This window comes from Larimichthys crocea, chromosome IX (genome assembly GCF_000972845.2).
Source record: "Larimichthys crocea isolate SSNF chromosome IX, L_crocea_2.0, whole genome shotgun sequence".
Lineage (NCBI taxonomy): Eukaryota > Metazoa > Chordata > Actinopteri > Sciaenidae > Larimichthys > Larimichthys crocea.
This window is the reverse complement of record NC_040019.1, coordinates 13,288,049-13,298,210: the sequence shown is the minus strand read 5'-3', so window position 1 is coordinate 13,298,210 and position 10,162 is coordinate 13,288,049. Positions and strand designations below refer to the sequence as shown.

Below are 10,162 nucleotides of genomic sequence, written 5' to 3'. Positions count from 1 at the left end.
CCATAAATATTGTAAATCCTATTAAAGTACTTATAAGTTAAGTACTACAACCAACATGACGCTGCTGTCAATACTTTAAATATTGTACTACTTCATATGAACTTATACACATTGGATCTGATATTATTTGACATTTACACATCTATTATATTCTTTATTCTTCTTTGTAAACTGCGGCCTGTGACACAATAAGTACACTAAGTAGTAAAGCGTTAGTTGAAGTATCCAAAGTACTTTTAAGTTTACTTTGAGTATTTACTGATTGTTTGTAACAAAAAAGGAAAAACCTATAAAGTGCCATACACGGTACTTGTTTTCTTACTGGAGTCAACTGTACTCCGTTACATTCCCGCAGGTCCGTAGTCTCATAATTAAACATATTTACACACATAAACCAAAACCTGAGGTCCCTCTGCGCTGTCTCCGTTAGTCTCTGGTCTCCGATTAGGCTCCGTTATAGTTCTCGGTGTCTCCTTTAGTCTCGGTCCCGTTAGTCTCCGTTTAGTCTCTGTGTCTCCTTTAGTCTCTGTGTCTCCGTTAGTCTCCCGTTAGTCTCTGTGTCTCCGTATTCTCTGTGTCTCCGTTAGTCTCCGTTGTCTCGGTGTCTCCGTAGTCTCGGTGTATCCGTAGTTCCGTTAGTCTCCGTTAGCTCTGGTTCCGTTCGTCTCCGTTAGTCTCTGTGTCTCCGTTAGGTCTCCATAGTCTCGGGTCTACGTAGTCTCCGTGTCTCCGTTAGTCTCTGTGTTCTCGTTTAGTATCGGTGTCTCCGTTAGTCTCCGTTAGTCTCCGTTCGTCTCTGTTGTCTCGTTGTCTCTGTTTTGTCTCCGTTAGTCTCGGTGTCTCCGTTAGTCTCGGTGGGCTGTCGGTACAGCTCGCTCCTCCTCCTCGTTAGCTCGGTGACGCTCCTCGGTGACGCGCCTGACGCCGGCCATCCTTTGTAGTCCACAACAAGACTGCGTCATGTCGGAGCCGACTGTCCGCGTGTCGGATCGTGTTTCCGTCTTCTCATGTTCCAGCACGTGAACAAGCGACTCAGACGTGGTGAGAAAAACTTTATCAACAACCGACAACACGGACAACAAGGACAACAAGACAACAGACAACACGACAACAAGCCAACACGACAACAAGACAAACAGCTAGTTAGCATGTCTCGAGGCTAAGTAAAGCAGTAACGCTAGGCACAGCCCGAGCATCATGCTCACATGCTAACACTAGCAGTTAGGCCACACTCCATATAAATATGTTATTATAGACTGTGAGACTGGTCTACCACCTGGACGTAGTCTCTGGGTACGTCCCCGCAGACTGTCTTAACACTGGACGTATCGTCTCTGAGACGTTCCCGCAGACTGGCTAAAAACCTGGACGTAGTCTCCGTGGACGTCCCCCGACCGACTGCCTAAAAACCTGTACGTCGTCTCCGTGACGTCCCCGCCGCAGACTGTCTAAAACCTGGACGTTTAGTTCTGTGACGTCCCCGCAGACTGTCTCAAACCTGGGACATCGTCTCTGTGACGTCCCCGCAGACTGTCTTCCCTAAAACCTGGACGTAGTCTCGTGCCGTTCCCCGCAACTGTCTAAACCTGGACATAGTCTCTGTGACGGTCCCGCAGATGTCTAAAACCTGTCACAACCAACCACGACCCACAACAACCAACCACGACCCACCACAATCCACCACGACCCACCACAACCAACTACGACCCACAACAACCAACCACGACCCACCACAATCCACCACGACCCACCACAATCCACCATGACCCACCACGACCTGGTTCTTCTCGTGGTTAATAACATAAATCATGTAAATCATATTAAAGTACTTATAAATTAAGTACTACAACAACCATGACTGCTGCTGTCAATACTTTAAATATTGTACTACTTCATATGATACTTATACACATTGATACTGATATATTTGACATTTACACATATATTTATATTCTGTATTCTTCTTTGTAACTGCGGCTGTGACACAATAAGTACACAAGTAGTAAACGCGTAGTTGAAGTATTCAAAGTACTTTAAGTACTTTGAGTATTTACTGATTGTTTGTAACAAAAAAGGAAAATACTATAAAAGTGCCATACACGTGTACTTGTACTGGAGTAACTGTACTCCGTTACATTCCCGCAGGTCCGTTAGTCTCATTAAATAAACATATTTAAACACATAAACAAACCTGAGGTCCCTCTGCGCTGTCTCCGTTAGTCTCGGTGTCTCCGTTAGTCTCCGTTAGTCTCCGTTAGTCTCTGTGTCTCCGTTAGTCTCTGTGTCTCCGTTAGTCTCCGTTAGTCTCTGTGTCTCCGTTAGTCTCTGTGTCTCCGTTAGTCTCCGTTAGTCTCTGTGTCTCCGTTAGTCTCGGTGTCTCCGTTAGTCTCTGTGTCTCCGTTAGTCTCTGTGTCTCCGTTAGTCTCTGTGTCTCCGTTAGTCTCTGTGTCTCCGTTAGTCTCTGTGTCTCCGTTAGTCTCTGTGTCTCCGTTAGTCTCTGTGTCTCCGTTAGTCTCTGTGTCTCCGTTAGTCTCTGTGTCTCCGTTAGTCTCTGTGTCTCCGTTAGTCTCTGTGTCTCCGTTAGTCTCTGTGTCTCCGTTAGTCTCTGTGTCTCCGTTAGTCTCCGTTAGTCTCTGTGTCTCCGTTAGTCTCTGTGTCTCCGTTAGTCTCTGTGTCTCCGTTAGTCTCTGTGTCTCCGTTAGTCTCTGTGTCTCCGTTAGTCTCTGTGTCTCCGTTAGTCTCTGTGTCTCCGTTAGTCTCTGTGTCTCCGTTAGTCTCTGTGTCTCCGTTAGTCTCTGTGTCTCCGTTAGTCTCTGTGTCTCCGTTAGTCTCGGTGTCTCCGTTAGTCTCGGTGTCTCCGTTAGTCTCGGTGGGCTGTCGGTACAGCTCGCTCCTCCTCCTCCGTTAGCTCGGTGACGCGCATCGGTGACGCGCCTGACCGCGGCCATCTTTGTAGTCCACAACAAGAGGCGTCATGTCGGAGCCGACTGTCCGCGTGTCCGGGATCGTGTTAGCGTCTCTCATGTTCCAGCACGTGAACAGCGACTCAGACGTGGTGAGAAAAACTTTATCAACAACACGACAACACGACAACAAGACAACACGACAACAAGACAACACGACAACACGACAACACGACAACACGACAACACGACAACACGACAACAGCTAGTTAGCATGTCTGAGGCTAAGCTAAGCAGGAAGCTAGCACAGCCGAGCATCATGCTAACATGCTAACACTAGCAGTTAGCCACACTCCATATAAATATGTTATTATTAAACTGTGAGACTGTCCAACACCTGGACGTAGTCTCTGTGACGTCCCCACAGACTGTCTAAAACCTGGACGTAGTCTCATGTGTCGTCTCTCTGCAGGAAGGTCTTCTGCTCGGAGAGAGCCGGTTTGAAGAACAGGTCACTATCAGCGACTCTCAGGCTGATCACATCCACATCGAGGAGATCTACAGTAAGCTAGCACAGTGTTTGAGCCTCGTCATCGTCATGATGATGATGTCATGATGATGATGATGATGTCATGATGATGATGATGTCATGATGATGATGATGTCATGATGATGATGATGTCATGATGATGATGTCATGATTCATGTTCATCTCTTTACAGATATCCAGAAACACATCGCCTGCCACAAACTGAACCAGTGAGTACTGCATACACCTTTAAGCCTGAGGGTTGATTTGGTAACACTGTGCTCTTATTTTGAAATGAGTAATAATCACCAGCAGCCTGCTCAGAGCATAACGCTAACGTACCGTTAGCAGCCAGGTCAGGTAAGTTGCTCTTATCTTCTCTCCCGTTGTTGTCACGTAGCAGCAGGAGTAAAAATACTCACATCAGACGACAGTTCATCTTCAGACGGTCACGGTCAGATATGCAGCCTTCATACGTTTGGCCAAAATTCTGATCCTCTGGTCATCATTCAGGGTCCCCTGAACCTGAACCCTCATCCTTATCCTCAGGCTTCATCCAGGTCAGAGTGTCTGTTGAAGGTAATCGTAGAAATCTAGAGAAGGTCACCTGTCGAGGACACCTGTGGGTCGTCGAGGACGCCTGTGGGTCGTCGAGGACGCCTGTGGGTCGTCGAGGACATATGTGAAGTCACCTGGTGTCGATGGTTGCTGGAGTGATTTCAGGACTGTGTTGTGTGTAGCTGACAGATCGTCTGTCTGTCCTGGCTGAAGAATGGACATTGCTGTCCTCAGAGGACTGTCGTGGCCTTCAGGTGTTGCTGGATTCACCTGAGGAGTTGTCGCGTTGTTCACTTGTGTAGCAGCTGTTTCCTCAGTGTGACTACGATAACCTTCAACAAACAATAATTAACCTTGATCTATGTTTCAAACTATGACATGTTGGATCCTTGGGGCCTGGAAAGTCCTTGAATGATCCCAAGGATCCTGGTGTTGATGTTTGTCTGTGTTTGTAGGTTCTACAGCAGCGTGGGAGACGTGAACGTGGACACCGTGAAGAAACTCCTGGCAGACAACAAGCAGGTAAAACTTCACAAGACTAGTCATTGGGTTGTTGTGTTTGTCGGTACTGACCCGGCTGTTCTGTGTTGGACCGCTGCAGGACGGCGTGATCGGCTGGTACCGGCAGCGCAGGAACTCGGAGCAGCAGATGACGTTCAGAGAGAAGGTGGTCCATGAGAAGCTGAAGAGCTCTCTGTCCAACCCGCACATGATCTTTGTGCTGCTGACGCCGAGCACGGTAACGGCTGCAGGCTCAACCCACCGCATGGAGTACGCCGCCTTCACCTCACGCAGCAGGTGAGTCCGCGGGTCATGATCCCACCCACACAGTACACTGACTGAAGTACAATGTTCAAAAACTTTATTTAAATGAAACGTGAACCTGTTTGTACCTGTTATAGAGTACACTGTGTCCTGGGGTTGTCTTAACGTTGTCTTAACGTTGTCTTCTCGTTGTGTGAAGACAGTTCATGAACGTCCCCGTGTTGGTCAACAATCTTGGGTTACTGGAGCAGCTGGCGTACTGGAAGGTGTCGGTGCCGTGCTCTGCGTCAGGTTACAACCTCACCATGAAGAAACACGGGTACGCCGCCGCCGCCGCCGCCGCCGCGCACGGCTGACAGGAAGTCTCAGGAAGTGTTTGTCACGTGACTCTGTCCTCTGTTCCAGCTCGAAGTTCTTCTCGTCCAACGGGCTGCTGAGGGAAGTGAACGACGTGAACAAGATGAACGACTGTCTGCAGGCGGAGCTGCAGGTGAGCGAGCGGCGGGAGGAAGTGTGATGTCACTTCCTGCTGCATCACGTGACCTTTGTTTGTGTTCTGTGTTGGACAGAAAGCGTGCGGAGACGTGGAGGACAGCGAACGTCTGGTCGAAGCTCTGCAGGCCGAAGTGTCCGCTCTGAGGAGACGACTGAAGGACAGGAAGGAGGAGACAGGAAGAGGTCAGCTGGTGTCTGTGTCCAATCAGGGCTCAGTATTTATGTACGAGGTCATGAGGTGTTCACCTGCTTCACCTGTCTGTGGTCAGGACCAGCACTTGTCATAGTCTTAACAGTCTTTGTCTTGTCTCAGCAGTGGTCGTGGATCGGTCCGGTCAGAAGAAGAACCTTCTCCTTCATGAGGCGGTCCGGGTTCTGTTCAGCTCGTCTCTGTTTCACACTCAGACTTTGACCCTCGAGGCGTTTCCTGTTCCCGATGTCTGCTGCGGCGCCGAGCAGGACCGAGACGTCTCCACGCCGACGAACCGCTCGGACCCGGCGGACGCTCAGAACTCACTGTCCTCCTCGCTGCTTCCTGTCAGGACGAACTCTCGGAAAAGACTTTCGGACACGCAGCCTGAGAGGAAGCGCAGGAAGAGCGACTCATGACACGTTTCCATGGAGACGGTCACTTCCTGATGGTTCAGCTAACGTCCAGTTAACGTCTAGCTAACGTTCAGTTAACGTCTAGCTAACGTTCAGCTGGTTTCATGTTATTTTGTTCTGATAAAGATTCTTTTTGTAAAAACGACGTCGTGTTTTTATTCTGTGACGACGACGCTAACATCCCACACTTTCTTAAACATTCAAGGACTTTACAGGCTCTGTTCAAGGACTTTACAGGCTCTGTTCAAGGACTTTACAGGCTCTGTTCAAGGACTTGTCAGGCTGCGTTCAAGGACTTTTCAGGCTCTGTTCAAGGACTTTACAGGCTCTGTTTAAGGACTTTACAGGCTGCGTTCAAGGACCAACAGTTTTATAACTTGAACTAGAAAATTCCAGCATAAATTTTGAGAGTGCTGAGTGGGCTGTTGCCGGAGGTCTGTGTTCAAAAAGCACAGCTCAAATAGTCTTTTTTTAACATGTTTATTTTTATTTTGAAGGGACTCTTATTTTGAAAACAGCCCCTCCCCCCTCTGTGTGTGTGTGCTCACTCCCTCTGACCCCTCAGCAGACACAAAAGCTTCAAATGAAGTCCCTCGAAGAGGTGGTCATCAGTGGCATAAGGTGTGCCGCAAACCAAAATCCAAAATGACGAGAAGAATCCTCGTCTCGTGGACCATGTCCTCGCCAAGTTTCAGGTGAAAATTGTCTAAACTTTGGCGTCAGGAGTCAGAGAAAGCTCAGGTGCTCCCTGCTCCTTCTGCAAACTTCTCTTCTCAAAATAACATGGGAGTCTATGAGGCTGTGGAGGGGAGTAGCTGGTGAATCTTTGTGTTTGAGACCAAAACTATAACAGTGACAGCTTCAGCAGTGTCATCACTGCGACCGCCTCGAATTTTCCTACGTTGTTATGTTTAAATCATGTATGTACAGTGATATTTGAGGCCACGATCGCAGTTTACAAATTTATTTTTGGACAAATTTCTGTAGTGATGTCATCACTCGAGCAGACGCCATACACACCCATTACAAACGCAGGATCTGACTGAAAACCAGCTGGACTTTGAGTCTCGATAGTTTAAGAACGGTAAGAGCTGCCGATGAGTGACGTGAATCCCTGAAGAGAAGGCCAGCGTGCCTACGTTTCAAAGTTTAAATGAAGTCTCTCGGTGAAAGTCTGCCAGAGCACTTCATTGTTGAATTTTTTTTCGGGGTTTCCATTCGTTCCTAACGAGCAACGACTCATCAGAGTTTGACCAGGTACACACACACACACACACACACACACACACAGTTCAGAGACACTTTAATACACATGTTAGACACACACTGATCGTCACTCCAGGTGTCGGACTCCGCAGATGTTCGGGTCCTTCATGAACTGAGGATGTTTGTGAGTCACCGCCATGAAACCTGACGGACAGGAAACAGGAAACAGTTAATGATGGCGGTAGCTTAGCATAGCCACATGCTGAAGCAGCTCACAGCTGAGCGTACCCAGTGACTGACTCTTCTTGATGGCCTTGGACACTTCTTTCTGTTTCCGTCCACACAGACCTGGAAACACACAAACACACGGCGTGACGTCATCAGCTGACCACAGGAAGTGGCTCAGGTTCTGCTTCCTGTTGGCTGGCGGCTCACCTGTGATGTGACGGCCATAGATCCTGCCCGTGTGAGGCGAGACGAACTGAGAGAGCAGCTGAGAGAGAAGACAACACGTTTAGTCACACACACACACACCTGTAGTCTGTGATGTCACTATGATGTCACTGCTCTCACCTGGGTGTTCTTGAAGTCCACGGTGACGCCGCAGAGCACACATCCTGTCTGCGGCTCTCTGAACGGGTTCTCCATCTTCACCAGCTGCAACAAAACAGTGACGTAAGCTGCTGAGTCAGGTCAGGTGACCTGAGGTCAGGTGACCTGAGGTCAGGTGACTCCCTGAGGTCAGGTGACTCACTGAGGTCAGGTGACCTGAGGTCAGGTGACCTGAGGTCAGGTGACCTGAGGTCAGGTGACTCACTGAGGTCCACACACTCATTCATGTATTTAATGGGCCTGTGTTCAGTATTAAACATAAACATGGTTCCATGTGATGAACTGCAGCAGAGACATTAAAACTTATTACAGCACGAAACAGAACACACAATGCAGAGTTACACACAGCAACACACAACACACACACACACAGTGTCAGACTGTTTCATGACGTCCACTACACATTTATTACTGTCATCATTTTATCATTTATTATAATTCATTGTCATTTTATCAGTCATTGTAATTCATTGTCATTTTATCAGTCATTGTAATTCATTGTCATTTTATCAGTCATTGTAATTCATTGTCATTTTATCAGTCATTGTAATTCATTGTCATTTTATCAGTCATTGTAATTCATTGTCATTTTATCAGTCATTGTAATTCATTGTCATTTTATCAGTCATTGTAATTCATTGTCATTTTATCAGTCATTGTAATTCATTGTCATTTTATCAGTCATTGTAATTCATTGTCATTTTATCAGTCATTGTAATTCATTGTCATTTTATCAGTCATTGTAATTCATTGTCATTTTATCAGTCATTGTAATTCATTGTCATTTTATCAGTCATTGTAATTCATTGTCATTTTATCAGTCATTGTAATTCATTGTCATTTTATCATTCATTGTAATTCATTGTCATTTTATCAGTCATTGTAATTCATTGTCATTTTATCAGTCATTGTAATTCATTGTCATTTTATCAGTCATTGTAATTCATTGTCATTTTATCAGTCATTGTAATTCATTGTCATTTTATCAGTCATTGTAATTCATTGTCATTTTATCAGTCATTGTAATTCATTGTCATTTTATCAGTCATTGTAATTCATTGTCATTTTATCAGTCATTGTAATTCATTGTCATTTTATCAGTCATTGTAATTCATTGTCATTTTATCAGTCATTGTAATTCATTGTCATTTTATCAGTCATTGTAATTCATTGTCATTTTATCAGTCATTGTAATTCATTGTCATTTTATCAGTCATTGTAATTCATTGTCATTTTATCAGTCATTGTAATTCATTGTCATTTTATCAGTCATTGTAATTCATTGTCATTTTATCAGTCATTGTAATTCATTGTCATTTTATCAGTCATTGTAATTCATTGTCATTTTATCAGTCATTGTAATTCATTGTCATTTTATCAGTCATTGTAATTCATTGTCATTTTATCAGTCATTGTAATTCATTGTCATTTTATCAGTCATTGTAATTCATTGTCATTTTATCAGTCATTGTAATTCATTGTCATTTTATCAGTCATTGTAATTCATTGTCATTTTATCAGTCATTGTAATTCATTGTCATTTTATCAGTCATTGTAATTCATTGTCATTTTATCAGTCATTGTAATTCATTGTCATTTTATCAGTCATTGTAATTCATTGTCATTTTATCAGTCATTGTAATTCATTGTCATTTTATCATTCATTGTAATTCATTGTCATTTTATCATTCATTGTAATTCATTGTCATTTTATCAGTCATTGTAATTCATTGTCAGTTGTAGTTTGTTTGTCTTTGCTCCAACACGTCACACTCACCACGTCACCTCTCTGCTGGACACCTGACGATGACGTCAGACCTGAAGATGACGTCAGACTCCTTAACCCTGCACACGACACGTTAGCATGTTAGCATGTTAGCATTGCCGGATGTCACCTTTAAATGATTTTACACGCGTTGAACGTGACGTCACACACAGACACGCGCGCGCGCGCGCTGACGTCAGAGCGCCTTTAAAGAGTCTTACTCGTGCTTCCGGTCGCAGGAATCACAGGTTTGATCCTCAGGAAGTTCCTCACAGCGGACATGTTGATCTGCACAGGACCGGATGTGTTACACCGAGTGCTCGCTTCACTGATGTTGCTTGTAACTTTAGTTCCTACCACTTTTAAAGCTCGTGTTCGTTAATTGAAGGTTAATTAAGAACTTTATTTATAAACATCAAACATGTTTGTGTTACGTAGTTTTTTTTTAGTTTCTGATGTATGCAATAAAAACACAAATAAATAAATGTAATGTTTCAGACCGGATCTAAATCAATGTTACACTCCTCAAAGACGAGACAAGAGAGAAATCCTCCAATCAGCGGGGAGTTCGTTAGTGACTTAAATTAGCAACATAATGACTTTTTAATCACAACGACCACCAAGTAACGCGTTACTCTGATAGAGTAACGTCTGTGACGTGTTTCATTAACGCTCACTCGTTTGTTCGCGCTACAGCGACATAAAATGTAAATGAGCCGATAA

At 45.0% G+C, this 10,162-nt stretch overlaps 2 protein-coding genes across 4 annotated transcripts; one reads left to right on the top strand and one right to left on the bottom strand.

Moving 5' to 3' along the window:
• The first annotated feature begins 1,032 nt into the window (after positions 1-1,032).
• Positions 1,033-5,998, top strand: abraxas1 (abraxas 1, BRCA1 A complex subunit). 3 transcript variants are annotated; one of them, XM_027282098.1, is made up of 9 exons: positions 1,033-1,041; positions 3,376-3,466; positions 3,626-3,662; positions 4,446-4,512; positions 4,592-4,788; positions 4,955-5,074; positions 5,161-5,245; positions 5,325-5,433; positions 5,564-5,998. In XM_027282098.1, exons 5-9 carry the CDS (start codon positions 4,640-4,642, stop codon positions 5,857-5,859), a joined length of 759 nt encoding a protein of 252 aa, XP_027137899.1. In that variant the 5' UTR covers positions 1,033-1,041; positions 3,376-3,466; positions 3,626-3,662; positions 4,446-4,512; positions 4,592-4,639; the 3' UTR covers positions 5,860-5,998. The 3 variants fall into 3 exon arrangements, with proteins under 3 accessions (XP_027137899.1, XP_019111825.1, XP_010750327.2); XM_019256280.2 differs by lacking the exon at positions 1,033-1,041 and adding an exon at positions 2,768-3,055; XM_010752025.3 differs by lacking the exon at positions 1,033-1,041 and adding an exon at positions 2,770-3,055 and having other exon boundaries at positions 5,567-5,998.
• A 1,144-nt stretch (positions 5,999-7,142) lies between these two features.
• On the bottom strand, positions 7,143-9,793 carry mrps18c (mitochondrial ribosomal protein S18C). The gene is made up of 6 exons (XM_019256284.1): positions 9,661-9,793; positions 9,452-9,519; positions 7,636-7,719; positions 7,498-7,555; positions 7,351-7,410; positions 7,143-7,266 (listed from the first exon to the last, which is right to left on the bottom strand). The coding sequence occupies exons 1-6, from the start codon at positions 9,719-9,721 to the stop codon at positions 7,190-7,192; spliced, it is 408 nt and encodes a 135-aa protein (XP_019111829.1). The 5' UTR covers positions 9,722-9,793; the 3' UTR covers positions 7,143-7,189.
• Positions 9,794-10,162: the final 369 nt, after the last annotated feature.